General features: G+C 45.2%; 1 protein-coding gene across 1 annotated transcript in view; it reads left to right on the top strand.

The window, feature by feature from the left end:
* The window catches only part of LOC141073099 (uncharacterized), a 222,984-nt gene extending 208,021 nt beyond the window's left edge, over positions 1-14,963 (top strand). Inside the window, 1 exon segment of the mRNA XM_073560437.1 lies at positions 13,546-14,963. Coding sequence (XP_073416538.1) covers positions 13,546-14,804 — 1,259 coding nt within the window. The 3' untranslated portion in view covers positions 14,805-14,963.
* Positions 14,964-19,780: the final 4,817 nt, after the last annotated feature.

The following is a 19,780-nucleotide window of genomic DNA, read 5'->3' as shown; positions in this document are numbered from 1 at the left end:
AAGCTGTCCGTGGGTTGCGAGGTCATTTGCAGCTGGTGCATGACTTTCCACGTGTGTCTAGGCTTGCAGACGCTGCCAGGAGCTCTAAGCCTCAGTTCCTGCACTGATTGTGCTGCAATGGCTTCTGTGTGTGCTTAAGGTGTGCGTGGCCACACCTCCCCTACTTTTATCAGGGTTAGTGTGTGTACTTGAAATGCTGTCCCCAGCCAATTGCTGAGGGGGGCAGCTCCTATATAAACTTCCCCTTTCCTGCTGGGTGTTGCCAGAGCTACTCACAAAGCTCCTGAACTTTGCCATGTGTGGTTTGTGTCTGTGTCCCTGGACCTCTCCTGTCTCTGTTTTGGTACCAGAGTCCCTGCCTTGGTTCCTGCTTTGTCCTGTTCCTGCGCCCTGCCCTGGAGGCGGTATATCTAGGCCTGAATCCCTGATCCTGTACCTGTCCTGCACCTGACCCTGTCTGAACTGTCTGCTGTTATGTTTCTGGAATCTCTCTGTGTTTGGAGCCTCGCACCCAGTGACTCTGAGTCTCTTGTAACCGGTGGTCCTGCTGAGTATCTACTACCCTGTGCTCGGACTACCATGTGGTGCTAGCTCCATGCAGGCCCAGCAATCCTGCGGTTTTGGCACCATCACGCTTGAGTACCTTCCCAGGTCCGATGCCCGGAGCCTGACTACCACAGTCTGGAACCTGATGACCGCTGCCTGGAGCTTGATGACTGCAGTGGTGCTTGTAGGTCGTGTTGGATGTCCGGAACCAAACGACTCCTGTTTAATGTCTGCCGGTGACTGATGTCCAGCCTGTGTCCTTATATCCTTATATACCCTTACGTTCTGCCTGTGTCCCGATGTCCCGCCTATGTGTGCTTCGGTGATCCGTTGGTGTCCTGGGGTCCACTGAGTGCTACCCTTTTGGGAAGTATACAATCAGGAGCCTGGCATAGCCCTGTTTCGTCTATGTACTGTGTGACTTTACTTTAAGTAAACTTTATGTTGTTTATACCTGAAGTTGTGCGGTGTTATCAAGTCCTACGTGTCGTCTTTGTCCACATGCTCAGCTGCCACAGAAACCTGGTTGCTGCCCTTCCCTAGTTTGGGTAGGCTCGGGCCCCCTTCTGTGTTATAGACAATCCATATTGCGTCCCCGGGGGAACGCCCACCCCTCGCTGTCGGCGTGGAGGCGCCTGCTGGGCCGCGGCCGCAGTCGTGACAGTATGCTTCTGTTAATACATCCTAGAATTGTATTTGCCTTTTTTGCTGTTGCATCACACTGTTGACTCATGTTCAGTCTGTGATCTATTAGTATACCCAAGTCTTTTTCACATGTGCTGTTGCTTAGACCTATTCCTCCCATTCTGTATATGCTTTTTTCATTTTTATTGCCCAGATATAGTATTTTGCATTTTTCCCTGCTGAAACCATTCTGTTAGATGCTGCCCACTGCTTCAGTTTATTTATATCTTTTTGAATCCTCTCTCCTCTAGTATTAGCTATCCCTCTTAACTTTGTTTCATCAGCAAATTTAATCACTTTACCCTCAATTCCTTCATCTAAATCATTGATAAAGATTTTGAACAATACAGGGCCCAGGACAGAGCTCTGAGGTACCCCACTTAAGACATTCTTCCAACTGGATGTGCAGCCATTTACAACCACTCTTCGGGTCCGATTACTAAGCCGGTTATGAATCCACCTAACAGTTGCCTTGTCCATTCTATACTTAGTCATTTTTTTTAATAAGGATTGTGTGAGATACTTTGTCAAGTGCTTTGCTGAAGTCAAGATATACTACTATCTACAGCATTTCCCTGATCCACCAGGGATTCTGTCATAGAAGGAAATTAAGTTAGTCTGACACGACTTATTAGTTACAAACCCATGCTGACTCTGTTTAATCACTTCATTCTTATCCAGGTACTTACATACATGTTGTTTAAAAATTTGTTCAAAGATCCTTCCTGGTATAAAAGTCAGACTCACCGGCCTATAGTTCTGTGGGTCCACTTTCTTGCCCTTTTTGAAGATAGGAACATATGCTCTTCTCCAGTCTTCTGGGACTTCTCCTGTTCTCTAAGGGTGGTTTCACATTAGCGCTTTTTAAGCGCACGCACGGCCGGGGGTAGCTCCGCCCCCGAGCCGGCTCTCTGCCCGGCGTGCCCGCCCCTTGCTTGTAGCGCCGCCTCCTAGCGCACAGCGGCGCCTGCGATCGGCGCGCCCTATCTTTAGCATAGGGTGCGCAGATCGTGCGCAGGCCGTGCGCTAGTTGCGCTTTGACCTGCGCTGCGCACTTTTGACGGTGCGCCGTGCGCGCCAAAATCAAACTTTTCGGATTTTGGCGCGCACGGCGCACCATCAAAAGTGTGCAGCGCAGGTCAAAGCGCAACTAGCGCACGGCCTGCGCACGATCTGCGCACCCTATGCTAAAGATAGGGTGCGCCGATCGCAGGCGCCGCTGTGCGCTAGGAGGCGGCGGTACAAGCAAGGGGCGGGCACGCCGGGCAGAGAGCCGGCTCGGGGGCGGAGCTACCCCCGGCCGTGCGTGCGCTCAAAAAGCGCTAATGTGAAACCACCCTAAGAATTTTCAAAGATTATGAAGAGGGGTTCAAAAATTTCTTCTGCTATCTCCTTCAGTACTCTGGGGTGTAATTCATCTGGACCTGAAGACTTGAATTCATTTAGGTTAGTTAAGTGTTTCGCCACTATCTTTCTGTTTATAGATATCCTGGATTCTTCTGTTCTCTTAATAGGACAGTGAAGATCAGTTGATGTTACATTTCCTTTCTGAGAGAAAACAGATATAAAATAAGAATTTAAAAGTTCGACCTTCTCATCATTTTGTCTTACCATTTCATCTTTTTATCCTGTAAAAATCATATAGTATCTGTGAATTTTCTTTTACTTTTGACATATCCCCAAAATCCTTTTCCATAATGACCTTGGGTTGCCTTGACAATCATCGGGCCCTCGCGATGACGTCACAGTGGGGCCGATCGTAAGAGAGAGGGCACTCCCTCTCCAAGTCTCCTAAATGTTGCAGAACGGGCACCGCTCCTGACATTTATAGTACGGTTTCTGTTATCATGTATGCCGAGCTCCCAACGGCGATTGCGTGGCATAGCTCCTGTGCTGGCACGATCGCCAGGATGTACCTATACATTAAAAGTAGTCAAGGGGTTAAAGAAGAATAAAAACGTAGTAGCTCATCTTTTTAGAAAAGGACGGCAGGTTCTCTCCTCTTAGTGATCTCAGAGGATCTTGTCCAGGAGGGAGGCCGTGTCCTCATTGTGACCTCATGAGCTCTCAAAAAATAGTCACTGGTAAATGTTAACTGTCCTTCCCCCAATCTCCATAAAGGTGAATTAGGAGAGAAGAAACTGCTGGATAGAAATGTGGAGCTTTCTCCAGCTCATCTGTGGTTCTATCACAGGTGGAGGGAAACTTGGAGAAAAATGACCTCCGTTTTGTCATAGGACATCGCGTTTCCTAACAATATATGTAACTGTTAAATAAGGCAATACCGCAAAATAAATTAAAATAGACTTGTAAAATAATTTTTTTATTACAAATTTTTCCTGCAAAAAATGTAACTGAAATAAGCTCATTAACACTCACTAAAATCATTTTTATTTTTTTTTTCCCTGTGAGGCTCCTCTTAGTACATTTACGCTTGTGAGTAGCATCTGGAATGTCTCTCTGAAGCATCCAACAGTAGTCTGCCATCTTTGTAATTCTCCATTTTCCCTGGTATCTTTTTCCCATCTCTTTAATGTCCTGGTGGAATCATTCACCTTGCTCTTCACTCACAGCTCCCAATTTTTCAGGAAAGTAGTCAAGGTGGGAATGGAGGAAATGCACTTTCAACTTTCATCAGCCAACCTAAAGTTTGACCTTTTTGTAGTCTGGATAATTATTTTATTGCCTAAAAATTTCTCTACGACCTCTTTAAATGCTGTCCATCCCTCTTTTTAAGAATTCGTCATGGTATTGACAAACTCTTCATCAGCTATAAGCCTTCTAATGTCTGGTCTGATGAACACACCTTCCTTCAATTCTGCCTCCGAGAGGCTTGGAAACTTGGTGACTAAAAAAAAAATGTTGGTCTTGTATTATGTTCAAAGTCAGAACTTGATTCGTCATCTGTAACAGGTATGATTCCACCTTCATCGGGGCTAGGTACATCTCCTGAGGAAGAAGTCGCTCTGACTTCAAAACAAGTTGAGAAATGAGAAATAAATAACCATCGTTCATCTATTTGCCTGGATCATTTTTGTTACAGCAGCGCGGGTGATATCCACGTCTTTTCCATTTATCCAGATACCTGTACTGTCAGAGACAAGTAATTGTCTATTACACAGACTCCTAGATATGAGAGACAGCCTCGGTGTTATTGCTTTATGAATAACACTTATAAAGCGAATACTAAATACAGAATCATCAGAGATATATAGGGGATGTAATTGTCCAAAATAATAATCAAAGAAAAGTATAAATATTTACCATAACATTGTATATCTGTGCCATGAGAGATGGGACGAATTGCTGAGTGAAGATTGGGGTATGAGATACGTAGAAGCTTCCATTGTGAATTATAACTCTTCACTTTGCATGAACAAAAGTAACAGTCATCACTGTGGTCCTTTTACTCTCACCATACCATAGGAATCCCATAATGGAAATCTTTTTTCTTACCCTTGAACCAATTTTGTAGGTCCTCAGCACACCCTTTGCCAGGGGCGGACACAGACTGTAGTGGGCCCCTGTGCAAGAAATTTTTCGTGCCCCCCCCCGCCCTTCATAGGGTAACAAAGTTATGTAAACATATAGATTTTAATATTTTTTTAGACCGCAACTATCAAATCTAAATAGTAAAGTATACAGCCCAGCATAGCCTCCAGTTAATATATACAGTCCAGCAACAGCCTTAAGGTAATATATACAGCCCAGCACAGCCTCCAGTTAATATATACAGCCAAGCACAGCCTCCAGTTAATATATACAGTCCAGCACAGTCTTCAGGTAATATATATAGCCCACCACAGCCTCCAGGTGATATATACAGCCCAGCATAGCCTCCACTCCAGGTAATAGATACAGTCCAGCATAGCTTTAAGGTAATAGATACAGTCCAGCATAGCTTTCAGGTAATATATACAGCACAAAACAACCTCCAGGTGATATATACAGCCCAGCATAGCCTCTAAATAACATATATAGCCCAAGACAGCCTCCAGGTAATATATATAGGCACCCCCGTTTCCCTTTGTTTCATAATGCTCTCCCTCATATGTGGTCTACTTTTGGCATAGTGCTTCTCGCCCTATGTGGCCCCCCCCCCAGTTTATGCAGCTTCTCCCTATGTGGCCCGACCCAGTTTATGCTGCTACTCCCCCTATGTGGGCCGCCCGATTCATGTTTCTTCTCCCCCCATGAGCAGCCCCATTCATGAGCAGCCAAGCATCTCCCCCAGGGGCCCCCCTATTCATAAGCAGCCAAGGCCATGCTTCTCCCCAGGCCAGGGCCCCCCCATTCATGAGCAGCCAGGCCATGCTTCTCCCCAGGCCAGGGGTCCCCCCATTCATGAGCAGCCAGGCCATGCTTCTCCACAGGCCAGGGGCCCCCCATTCGTGAGCAGCCAGGCCATGCTTCAAGTTCTCCCCAGGCCAGGGCCCCCCCCATTCATGAGCAGCCAGGCCATGCTTCTCCCCAGGCCAGGGGTCCCCCCATTCATGAGCAGCCAGGCCATGCTTCTCCCCAGGCCAGGGGCCCCCCATTTGTGAGCATCCAGGCCATGCTTCAAGTTCTCCCCTGGCCAGGGGCCCCCATTCATGAACAGCCAGGCCATGCTTCTCCCCAGTTCAGGGCCCCCCCCATTCATGAGCAGCCAGAACATGCTTCAAGTTCTCTCCAGGCCAGGGCCCCCCCCATTCATGAGCAGCCAGGCCATGCTTCTCCCCAGGCCAGGGCCCCCCCTTTCATGAGCAGCCAGGCCATGCTTCAAGTTCTCCCCAGGCCAGGGGCCCCCACATTCATGAGCAGCCAGGCCATGCTTCCCTTCTCCCCAGGCCAGGGGCCCCCCCATTCATGAGCAACCAGGCCATGCTTAGTTCAGTTCTCCCCCAGGACGGAGCCCCCCAAAATCATGCCTGCCATGCTTCGGTTCTCCCCCAGGAGCCCCGCAAAGCCATGCCTGCCTCGGTCCCAGTCCCTCAGTCTTGCTCAGCTCTGGTATTCTTACCTGGAGCAGGCAGGGCAGGCCAGACCAAGAGTATCCATCCACACTGTCCAGTCACAGTGTCCACACATTCCTTAGCTGCTGCAGCATTTTGTTATGGGCAGGGGCATGGCACTCATTGAGTGACTCACAGACAGACACACACTGACCACCTGCGGTTGCAGCCACCAGCCGGCCAGCGCCACACTCATGACAGTCAGTCTGTCTCCTCCTCCCCTCCCCCACAGCGGCAGCGCAGCACTGACGCTGGCTGATCTCACCTCAGGGCTGGCTCCTCTGCACCGGCGCTCGCACTCTCAGAAATCAGACCCGCTCCTCCGCCTCCCGTAGCGCTGCTCAGCCTCTCCTTGCGCCTCGGCTCCGCGGTGCTCCACATGGCTAATTTGAAAATTGAAATAATTAGCCATGCAGTGCTGGAGGCTGGAGGGGCCCCCTCTCCCCCGGGGCCCCCATTCAATGAACGGGCTGCATGGGCGGTAGGTCCGCCCCTGCCCTTTGCACACTTTATGAGGCGCCTAAAATTTATCTTGATCTCCAAGTTTTAGTCCGAAGTATACGAAGTCTGAAATATTCAGGTGTTGATTCATCACTGTATATTCACCACAAATGCAACTGAAACGGTCAGGCGAATTAATACACTTCCACAAAGCCATAACGCCAATTTGGGGAAACACGGTTGATGAATGAAATTCCGATGCAAGTTCCTTAAAAGCATAAGGACCTTTCATTATGTCACTAACCACCTGACTGCCGCCAGCCAATCACGCAGTTCCTAATGATGTTAATGGGGAAAGAAAATAAGCTGCCTGCCAATGATTCACACCAGAGTTTACAGAAGAACTTATAGGTTTGTGGCAAGTCCTGATGTTTAGGATTTTTTTCAATATTTTTTTGTTATCAACAGGGCTGTGGAGTCGGTAAGCCAAACCTGTGACTGCAACTCCGACTCCGACTCCTCAATTTCCCTTACACCGACTCCAACTCCGACTCCACGACTCCGACTCCGACTCCCACACATATTGCTTATATTTAAGTGAAAAATTTATTGTAGTACAATGTGAACCTCAGACATTTAATCATTTTTATGATCCAATAATCAAGATATTTAGATAGAACAGAATATATATTGGTGTACTACCCGGTTTTCATTCTTTTTGGTACAGATATGATATGGATAGACAGATATGGATAAATGGATAGATAGAGCAGATTTCTAATCTGCTTTTGCTATTGAAAACATTATCTATGAGCTCAAAAACCTTTCAGGTGATGCGGTTTTTTAAAAAGATGATCAGCTTTTGCAGCTGAAAAACGTATCCTCAAAAAACACAGGAAAAACGCTGTGTGTGAATGTAGCCTTAGATCAGGAATAGAACAGCCATTTATAGGACATTTCATAACTTTCCCAAACTCCTATGAAAAAATATTCAGCACATCCTGCATTGAATTACTTTACCCAATTTATTATATATTTTAGGAGTCGGAGTCGGTCCATTTTATTCCAACTCCGACTCCACCAAAATGAGCACCGACTCCGACTCCACGACTCCGACTCCACAGCCCTGGTTATCAAAGTACCAAAGTACATGGAAATTATATGAAAATAATCAAACAGTTTTTTAGTCGCAGACCTCTGTTATCCCTTCATACCGGCAGTGAGGACCACAACAATGAAATTTAGTCCCTGATACACAAACCTAGAATTACCAGTTCTGAGAGACGTGTCTCATACATAGACAGATACACGGCAGGTCATGTATTCAGTCTGCGTGTCTCCACAGATGGATCCAGGAGGAGAAATCCACCAGAGAGATGTCCCCGTCCTCTGTATCCCCAGGACTGTCCAGAGGAGAATCACATCATCCCGGAGGATCATCAGGTAGATGACACTGAAGCCCCCACAACATCTGACCATGAAGTGATGGGACCTGAGCTCATCTTACATTTTTCTTTTTAGGGTGAAGATCTGATTGATATTAAGGTTAAGGTTATCGATGAAGCGGAAGAGGCGATCGCAATATGGGCTGATCAGCAGGGTGAGGAGGGGAGACTGTCATGTCTGTTCTGTGGTCACCTACTACTACTCCCATCATCTCATGATCACATGACACAATCTGTCCCATCACTGTGTGTCTCCACAGATGGATCCAGGAGGAGAAATCCACCAGAGAGATGTCCCCGTCCTCTGTATCCCCAGGTCTGTCCAGAGGAGAATCATAATATCCTGGAGGATCATCAGGTAGACGGCGCTGAGCCCTGTACCGGATCTGTATATGGGGGACATTTCTGATCAAGTTTATAGATGTCACAGATTTTGGTGGTTTCTTGTATTGTGCTGATTGTTACATCTGATATATCAGCAGGAAGATCTGACTAAGAATAAAGTGAAGGATGAGACAGAAGAAGAAGTGATGACGAGGTGGGATCAGCCGTGTGTGAGTGACGGGAAGGAGGAGATTTCGGTTAATGTTTTTACAGGTATGTACCGGTGACCGGTGTGTAATGGAGATGATGATGACCAGTGTGTGGTTATGATGGTGAACGGCATGTGGTTATGATGGTGACTGGCGTGTGATGATGACGACCGGTATGTAATGATGACCAACGTGTGATATCGTGTGAAGTCTCTGGTTGCAGTGAAGCTTTATCCACATCACAGCAGTAGCGTCCGGTGATGGCGCGGCTGCTCCTGTAGAGTCCGGCGGTGCACCGATGAATAACAGGGCCGCCTTCACACCTCGTCTTAATGATTTAGGAAGCACAGATTTAGTTTTCCTTTTCCTTTGTTAATATTCCTTCCATCTTTTCCGTCCATATTTTTCTTCCACAAGTGCCGAGCTGCCATATGAATGACTGAGCTTGTGTTACAGGTTATGAATCTCCCCGTCCTATGGATCTCGGTGATGTATTAGCCTCTGCCTGGTGCTGACGAGTGAAGACACATGTCACATGTAGAGTCGTCCTACCTGTCCCCTCTGTTTGCCTCCTACACTGAGGCCGGCGTTCTGGTCCCTCTACATCCAGGCCGGCCGCCCAGTGGCATGAAGAGCCCTGTGGTAAGTCAGTAAGTGCCGTGCTATGGAGGTGTGGGTCACACATACGGCTGTTGTCCCTCTGCCACTATGGAGGCCATCTTGGATGTAGAAGGACCAGAATACTGGTCTCAGTCAGAGGCGACCAGAGGACACCAGGTAGGTGACAGTACATGACAAATGTTTAGTGACTCCTCTGTGCCGGGGTGGAGAATAGCTTTATCATAAGGGATTACGAGCTTGTATGTACAAACAAACGTGATATATCCGGCCCTACAGCCCCCTGACGTATAACATCCAACCCTGTAGTCACGCCGACATATAATGGCTCTGTAGCCATCCTCCACCCGGTATAGAACATGTGGCTCCTCCCCACATGTCGGTTGACACGGTAACTGTTGGGTAAATAGAGCCTGGAGGGGCGTAATTAGGGGTTGATATGTGCAAAACAGGACAGATGTAAAAATGCGTTATACTGTCAAAATAAAAAAACGTTTTTGTGTATTATAAGACCACATTGTGATTTTGGGAACATCCCTTTAAATGAAAATTAGATCCATGGAAAGAAACTACCCACCCGATCAGTCCAAGTGGGTTACACTGGTCCGTGTGCGTGCCGTAGGTGTCCCGTTCTTGTACCGTCCGTGTGCAGTCAGTTGTTTTTCAAGCAGTTATTAACCCTTCACACGGCCATTTCCAGTTTCCTGCTCGTGTCTGTGACCATCGGATCGTCTCCTGATTCTCCGTTCGGCATCAGAGATTTTTCTCGCACCCATCAGATTTCGGGGACAAATGAGCTGAGAATAAATCTGCAGATTGTAGAACACTGGTCAAAGTTATACATTAGTGTGAACGAGCCCTTAGAATAAAAAAAAAATAATAAAGCAAGAAAAAAAAAGAGTAAAACAGACTTAACCCCTCAGTGGCCGAGCTGATTTTCACCTTCATGACCCGGCCACATTTTACAATTCTGACTACTGTCACTTTATGAGGTGATAACTCTGGAGTTTCATTGGATCCCACTGATTCTGAGGTTGTTTCCTTGACACATTGTACTTTGTTAGTGGTAAATTAACCCCTTAATGACCGGAGCTTTTTCCGGTTTTGCATTTTCGTTTTCCGCTCCTTTTCTTTCCAGAGCCATAACTTTTTTGATTTTTCAGTCAATATGGCCGTGTGAGGGCTTGTTTTTTGCGGGACGAGTTGTACTTTTGAACACCACCATTGGTTTTACCATGTTGCGTACTTGAAAATGGGAAAAAAATTCCAAGTGGGGTGAAATTGCAAAAAAAAATTGCAATTGCACACTTGTTTTTTTGTTTGGCTTTTTTGCTAGGTTCAGTAGATGCTAAAACTGCCCTGCCATTATGATTCTCCAGGTCATTACGAGTTCATAGACACCAAACGTGTCTTGGTTCTTTTTTATCTACTAATAGAAGACCGGGCACAATCTCTATTTATGCGGTGAAAGATTTTAATGTGCATTACATACAGTAGTGCGTCACTGAAGAGGTCACCTGAGTTCAGGCTTTCACTTTACGGCATGGCTGCGTGAGAATTTTCTCACAGCGTTGCCGGTGACAGAAGGATACACTGCCTCAGAGTACCTGCGCTCAGTGCATGCCGGAGGCCCTGTAGAACAGTCACATCTCCCGATGTCAGTGTTCTACACAGGAGATCGTCGTGGGACACTCGTTATTAAATGGACTACAGCAGAAAGGCAAGTATAGGTTGGTTTAGTTTATTTTTACAGGAGAACGAGGGCGTCGGGGATTAGGTGTTTGGTGAGTATGTAATGTATGTTGGTTTTTTTTGTTTTTTTTTTCTGTTGAACACATGCATCGTCTGATGGGAATGCTGTACTATCATCGGCTAGCCGGATGGGAGCAGTAGTCCCATCAGACGATGCCTGGCTACACAGACCCGCACACACAGGGCCTCACGCAGACGCACACAGACACCCACACACAAACCCAAACATACAAGCAGACCCCCACAGACCGACACACACATAGTCTTCGCCCACACACTCCAGAGCAAAACTGCAAATCTTTTTACACCTGCTGTTTTGCTGTGGATTTGACTGACTCAATGGAAGTCAATGGGTGCAGAAACGCTGCACATCCGCAAAAAGAATTGACATGCTGCGAAAAATAAAACACTGCAAATCCGCACGTATTTTACCACAGCATGTGCACACCAATTCTGAATTTCCCATTGACTAACATTGCTTTTGCACTACACTGCGGATTTGATGCAATTCCGTGCGTCCAAAAACGCTGTGGATCCGCATCAAAATCCGCAACGTGTGCACATAGTATAAAAACAGAAAATTTGCCAAATTTTACAAAAAAAATAAAAATAAAAAATATATATTCAGTACCCATAAATATTTTTGTTACAAAAACAACAAAAAGTGGAATAAAATGCGATCAAAGAGACGACTATAAATAAAAATATTATCGTTAAAACGTCATCTTGTCCCGCAAATAAACAAGCCGCCATACAGCTCCATCAACAGAAAAATAAAAGTTATAGCTCTAAAAATAAAGCGGCGCAAAAATAATTTTATCTATAAAATTGTTTTTATTGTGTAAAAGCGACAAAACACAAAAAAGCTATAAATGAGGTATTATTGTAATCGTACTGACCCAAAGAATAAAACCGCTTTATCAATTTTACCACACGCGGAATGGCAAAAAAAAAATCCTGAATTGCTTGTTTTTGTTCATTTTGACTTACATAAATCGGAATAGAAAGCGATCAAAAAATGTCATTTGCCCAAAAATGATACCAATAAACGTCAGCTCGTCCCACAAAATATAAGACATCACGTGACTCTGTCGGCCGAAATATCGCTCTCAAAATATGGGTATGCGTTTTTGCAATTAAAAGCGTCTTTTAGTGTGTGACAGCAGCCAAACATAAAAACTCAATATAAATCTGGTATTACTGTAATCGCACCGACCCGAAGAATAAAGTTGCCTAATCACTTATACCGCATGAGGAATGGTGTAAAAAATAAATAAAACTAATTCTTAACCTGCTGTTAATTTGTTCATCCTGCCTCCCAAAGATCTCAGCAAGGCTCGGCTCACATCTATCCTGCACTCTACGCTGAACGCTTACACCGGGGTTTCCATGTAAATACGTGATTCAGACGGAACACCCAGCAGAAGTTTAATGAGGTAGACGGAGGCACTGTGGATGCTGTTTGGCCTATGATCTGGGAGCATCCGTCTTTTTAGGCGTGCGCACAAGCATGGTCCACCACAGTTTTGTGCACTTCTGAAAAGGACAGCACTGAACACAGGCCAGATGGAGTCCATAGTAACTGCTGCCTCATTATAGTGAATGGATCCATCAGGGTTTTATCCAAATCACATCAATTTGATATTAAGATGGAAACCCAATGTAAGGCCTCAGTGTAGAGCACAGGATAAATGTGATCCCAAATGTTATGTAAAATGGTCCCAATAAAAGCTTCAACTCAATCAACAAAAAAAAGGCAAGTACCCAGTCAGTTCTGTCATCTGTTAACGGAAGTATATGGGGTTTCCATGTTACTGGTAGCACAAAGTCTCCTCAAAACCGCTAATGCCCCTTGTCCCCCAAAAGAAATGTAGCAAATTCTGTGCCCCCCCCAACTGAGCTCCAGTGTGTTTAAACCACATTTAGCATCCACATGTTTGGCATTTCTGTAGCGATAAGAGTCCGCCTAGTTTAAAAGTGCGTGTCTCCAGGAGAACAAGCTGTGCATAACGTAATGGTGACTGCAACATATTGGTCACTACAATGACAGTTTGCAATTTTCACTCCCTTTAAGAATTGTTTATTTGCTGTCTTGTGTCATTCACTTTACCTGTTATTGTGTTTTTGATATGGCAAGTAATTGTTTTTTTTTATTACTTTCACTGTCGAGGGTCTTCATTGTGAGCTCTATGAAATATTTGTAGAAATTCACATCCAATCTATCTTTCTTCCTTATAGAAAATCCTTGTGAGAATAACTGGTTATCACTAAATTGTAAAAAAGAAGATATGATGAAACACTCTAATGGAGAAACCCTCATTACCCTTCATGGAGCACCTGAACTTCATAGCACTTCACTTTCTTACAATCCTCCTAATCATGAGGAACCCTCTCCTGAGCAATCTCACATTGTTACCACAATTCCAGGTGCCAACGTGGATACAAGATTTCAGTGTGACAAGCAACTTACTACAAGCTCAGATTATTTAACACAAAGAAAGCACAAAGGAGAGAAGCCATGCTCCTGTTCAGAATGTGGGAAATGCTTTACACATAAAACAAAATTTGTTATACATGAGAGAAGTCACACAGGAGAAAAACCATTTTCATGTTCAGAATGTGGAAAGTCCTTCACAGATAAAAGGGGTCTTAATCGACATAAGAAATTTCATACAGGAGAAAAGCCATACTCATGTTCTGAATGTGGGAAGGGCTTCATCGAAAAAGGGAGTCTTATTACACATCAGAGAATTCACACAGGAGAAAAGCCATATTCATGTTCTGAATGTGGGAAGGGCTTCATCGAAAAAGTGCAACTTATTACACATCAGAGAATTCACACAGGAGAGAAGCCATATACATGTTCTGAATGTGGGAAATGCTTCACAGATAAACGGACTCTTATTACACATCAGAGAATTCACACAGGAGAAAAGCCATATACATGTTCTGAATGTGGGAAGGGCTTCATCGAAAAAGGGCATCTTATTACACATCAGAGAATTCACACAGGAGAAAAGCCATGTTCATGTTCAGAATGTGGGAAATCCTTCACAGATAAAGGGAATCTTATTACACATCAGAGAATTCACACAGGAGAAAAGCCATATTCATGTTCAGAATGTGGGAAATGCTTTACAAAGAAATCACACATTGTTATACATGAGAGAAGTCACACAGGAGAAAAACCGTTTTCATGTTCAGAATGTGGAAAGTCCTTCACAGAAAAAGGGAGTCTTATTCGACATCAGAGAATTCATACAGGAGAAAAGTCATATTCATGTTCTGAATGTGGGAAGAGCTTCTTCCAAAAAGGGCATCTTATTACACATCAGAGAATTCATACAGGAGAAAAGTCATATTCATGTTCTGAATGTGGGAAGGGCTTCATCGTAAAAGGGCAACTTATTAAACATCAGAGAATTCACACAGGAGAGAAGCCGTATTCATGTTCAGAATGTGGGAAACCCTACAAAGATAAAGGGACTCTTATTCGACATCAGAGAATTCATACAGGAGAAAAGTCATATTCATGTTCTGAATGTGGGAAGGGCTTCATCGAAAAAGGGCATCTTATTACGCATCAGACAGTTCACACAGGAGAAAAGCCATATACATGTTCGGAATGTGGGAAATCCTACAAAGATAAAAGGAGTCTTATTACACATCAGAGAATTCACACAGGAGAAAAGCGATATTCATGTTCTGAATGTGGGAAGGGCTTCATCGAAAAAGAGCAACTTATTAAACATCAGAGAATTCACACAGGAGAGAAGCCATTTTTTATTTAAATTCGTTTATTAAACCATAAGCAGGGTATACAATATACATACTTGTACATGGTATATAAGATATTGTACATAATATACACGTTCCATTATGACATAAAATACAGAACACACTTATGCATACCAGTTGTATTACAGAATAAAGCAATGTCAATAAAAGCACACTGGTCTTTGTTATTGCTCAAATGATAATACCTATCCAACTTCTAAACTAAACCTATATCTAAAAGAACAACTGCTATTTTGAGGCCTAGTTCCACACATTTAACCATCTGTTATGTGTCACCTCCAATCTACAAGGTGAGGTGAGAGGAGTTCCACCTCTCCCAAATCTCGAATTTACCCGGGCATCCTCTATTTTGATACAGCGTGCGCTCATATGGGATGATAGAGTTCACTAAATTGATCCAGAAGCCAAGAAAGGGGGATGAGCCTCCCATCCACCGCAGTGCCAGTATCTTTCGTGCCATAAACAGCGTCTCCCGTAAGAAAATCCCAGTATATTGATCCCATGTCTCCTCATCCCATACACCAAATAAACCAGTGGCTCAAGGGGAACGGGGGCTTGCACCAAGGATGTTAATAATGATGTCACCTTCCAAATATTGTGTAATAACGGGACACTGCCAGATCATGTGAATGAAATCTGCATCCAAAGAATGGCATCTCAAACATTCCGATGACTGGTATCGGCGCATCTAAAACAGTCGAATCGGAGTCATATATGATTGGTTAATATATATTTGTATCATCCTATTAGCAGACGGAGAAACCTTGCTTGGAGACTCCAAGATTTCCTCCCACTCCTCTCCCTGTACATCAGGGATGAGCCTATCCCATTTCCCCTTAACCGAATCTATGGCGGACTCTGACCCCACTGATAGCATGTATGTATACAGAGAGGAGATAAGACCTTGGGGACCCTGTGATTTAAGAATTCCTATCAAGGGCAAAGACGAGATAGCATTATCTACACCTACTGATCTCGTGTGATTGAAAGGCTGACCTTAACTGTAAATAACGAAAGAATTGGGATCTCGGAACATTGCATTTAACCTGTAATTGTTCAAAAGATAACAGTTCTGTGATCATGTAAATCACTTATCGTATAAACATTGTATTGAATCCAGAATTCGGTAGATGGGTGTTCAAGTAATGCCAGAAGGTAGCCATTATTCCACAGGGGCATCTCAGCTATGATATCTCTAAATCCAATCACCCTTTTAATCTGTTTCCATACTGTTCGTGCCAGGCGAAGTAGGGGTAACAAACGAGGAACATTTTTCTCCAATTCCAAAAACCAGCGGACAATCTGCTCGTGCAGCATGTAGCAAATGATGTTCAGAATTAGGAAGGTGACCCCTGGGCAACCACTCACTTATAGCTCTGGCCTGCCCAGCCAGATAACAGAAAAAAATCCGGTAACGCTGCCCCCCCCCTTCTTAGGCCTCTGCAGAGTGGACAGCCTGAGCTTGGGTCTGGTCTTCCCCTGTATTAAAGATGTAATTTGGGAATTTAGGTTCACAAAAAAGGATCTGGGCACCACCACAGCACTATGTTAAAGAGAATAACTGAGTTTAGGGAGCAGTATCATTTTAATTAAGTTAATACGTCCGGCCACTGACAGTGGGAGTTTAGGCCTGTTTCACACATCAGATTTTCACCATCAGTCAAAATCCGCCGTTTTGCAAAAAAAAAACGGATCTGCCATTTTGGTTGGCGGATCCGTTTTTTTTTCCCATTGAGTTGCATTACCGGCGCATCTTGACGGATGGCCATCCATTGGATCTGTTTTTTTGCAGATCCGCCAAAATGTTGGCGTCCGCCAACATGCCTGGACGGACACTGCAACGTTTTTTCAGCCGTCTGGATCCGCATTTTGCATTGCGCATGCCCGGAGGAATTGCCTCGGCCGCAAATTTAACCCTACGCCTTTTTCTGGCGGCAGAAAAAAAATTCTCTATCCTCCCCAGGTAGCGGTTCCTTTAAAATTCTTCCTTCGACGGATCCGTTAAAACAACGGTCCGGTGCCAAACGTGGTCAGTACAGGAACGGATCCATTGTCCTCCATTTTAGCGGATTTTAACTGACAAAAAAAACTGATGTGTGAAATAGGCCTTACTCCAAATTGTAAACTTGACTTTGACCATCTCTAGTAATGGGTGTTTGTTAAGTTGCAAATCAAGTGTACTGCCTTGAGAAATATGGACACCTAGATACTTAAAACTGGACACAATGGGCAATGAGGAGAGGGTCTCAAGTCGTGACATTGGGGCAAGGGAGAGAGGCATCAGAGCAGATTTCTCCCAATTTATATACAAACCAGAATATTTACTAAATTTAGTTATAGTGGTGACCACTCTTGCCAGCGTTTCTTCTGCTCTGTCCATAAATATCACTATGTCATCAGCATATAGACATATGGTATCCTATCCACTATTTCTATGCCCACAATATTAGGGGAGGATCTTATGCCTATTGCCAGAGCCTCAATCGCAAGGGAAAAAAGGGCCGGGGACAGGGGACACCCCTGATGGGTTCCCCTATGTAGTGAAAAGGGCTCAGATATGGAACTATTTACAATGACCCGGGCTCTGGGCTTCATATATAGTATACTAATCCATTTTAAAAATCTATCCCCGAAGCCATATTTCTGTAAACATGCGTGAAGGAAGGGCCATTCAAGGGAGTCAAAAGTCTTGGCCGCATCCAACGATGCCAATGCCCATTTATTGTCTGGCACCAGGGAACTATATTGGACCACCGACTGAACTCTTCTAATATTAATAGAAGTGCTCTTGCCGGGCATAAAGCCAGTTTGGTCAGGGTGTATAAGTTCTAATATAATTGAATTCAACCTGGTAGACAAGATCTTTGTAAAGATCTTATAGTCCACGTTCACTAATGATATGGGCCGATAAGATCTGCAGTCTAAAGGGTCCTTCCCCTCCTTTTTAAGCACTATTATATTAGCTTCATAGAAGGACTCCGGCATATATCCCCCCTCCCAAATTCCCCGAAACACTGACAAGAAAAGTGCCGCTAATATCTCTTGATATTTCCTGTATAGTTCAATAGGAAACCCATCCGGTCCAGGGGCCTTCCTAGAGGCCATATCCTTCATAGCATCTTCTATCTCCTCTAAGGTGAACTCAGCATCCTAAAGGCCCGCTGGGAAGAACTTAGTGTGGGGAACGCTATATCAGACAGGTAGTCTAGACACCCCCGGTTATCAACCTCAGTCTTAGAGTTATACAATGAATTATAATAATCATGAAAACAGCTCAATATTCCTTCAGTTGAGGACACCAAGGTGCCATCCCAGTTAAGGATTTGTAATATTGTATTAGTTGTATTATGCTGAAGTACCAAATAGGGTAGAAATTTACTCGCCTGATTTCCCAGCTCAAAGTAGGATTGTCAGGCAAAAAATAATTTACGTTTGGATTTGGTGTCAATGTGCTGGGTGTATAACCTTTGAGCAGTCAACCATTCCACCCTATTACCACTAGTCTGATCAGATATGTAAATGTGGCGCCCCTGAGGATTCAGCCGCCACAGAGGTACTGCACCTCCTCCTGAGGTGTGGTACCCCACCATCCAGGTAAGGTGGAGGCTCCTGACCACACTCCAACACCTGCACCCATCATGACAAAGTAGTGTAGCAAAGCCACATTGCGGCTCCCTGCTTGGAGTGTAGCAGAGCACCTTTGGTGGCTCCCTGCTTGGAGCACGAAACGTGCTGGGAGGTGGGTGGAGTTAGAATACATAAAAGAGCGGGAAGGTTTAGGATTTCAGTTCAGTGTGAGCTGAGGTCAGTGCAAGCTGAGTTCAGTGTGAGGAGAGAGAAGATCCCTGAGAGAGGGATGGAGGAAGGAGGTGCTGCAGCAGGCCACAGTGACCTGGGTCTGCTGGCACGGGAAAGGAAGGAAAGAAAGACATTGACGGAAAACCTGATCATAAGAAGGAAAGACTAGTACGGAAAGAGGAGAAAAGGGAACAGAGGACGTGGGTTAGAGGAGAACCCTGCCTCGAAGTTCTAAGCGCAAGGCCGGGGCCCGGTCCCCGAGGTTGTATGGATACTAATTGTCCTACAGCAGACACCGGAGGAGTTGTGGGCTGTAAATGCACTACTCCCATCTAAGACTTGGGGGCACAGCAGCAACATTGATAGTGAGCCGGGACTTAGGAGCAAGGGGTCCACGAAGCAGGCTACAGCTGTCTGCCGTACAGGGAAAGTTCATAGGAACATCGGACAGGAGGAACTCCAGTGTAACTCAATACTGGGAGTACTTCATCTATAGGCGCTATAAGAGGAGACGTTCAGAAAGGCACATGTTGGCGGAGTGTTGGAAAGGAGTATTCCACCTGGCCTGGAGGTTGACTGAGTCCCTGACCCGGAGGACACGGCACGGAGGCAGGTACCTGTTTGCACAACAGACTGTGAGTAAAGCTTTGGAACTACATGTCCTGGTGTCCTCCACTTATTCCGGCGCCAACACACCCGGCACTGCTACATCATGGTGCCCAACACCGCCTCACCTATGTCTCCCCTTGGCCCCCACATCTACACTGCCCTGGGACTACAGCTTCACCTGTGGGGAGCTTTTACATCTTTGCTGCACCATACCATCAGTCCCAGCGGATCTGCATGTAGCGTCGGCTTAACACCTCCCTTGTCGAACACCACAGGTGGCGTCACAAGCCATTCAATTAACTACATTCCACCTTTCAATCTCCCTATTACTTGGGCGCCCAGGGCCACGGACCGGTTCACGGCTGCTGTGACACATCCCGCTGATACCGACCCGGTACCGAGTACCCCACAGACAGCCCTGGGAGGGCGACCCATAAGCAGCCTCTGTATCTTTCAAACGTTGCTCCACCTCATCATCCTCTTTTGATGTCACTCGCTTAATATAAGAGATCGTAGATGATAAACTTCCCCTGAGATATGCCCTAAGGGTGTCCCAAAATAA

This window comes from Dendrobates tinctorius, unplaced genomic scaffold (genome assembly GCF_039654945.1).
Source record: "Dendrobates tinctorius isolate UK_male_01 unplaced genomic scaffold, ASM3965494v1 ptg000296l, whole genome shotgun sequence".
Lineage (NCBI taxonomy): Eukaryota > Metazoa > Chordata > Amphibia > Anura > Dendrobatidae > Dendrobates > Dendrobates tinctorius.
Note: the sequence above shows the minus strand (reverse complement) of the source record. Positions and strands in the feature narration are given on the sequence as shown.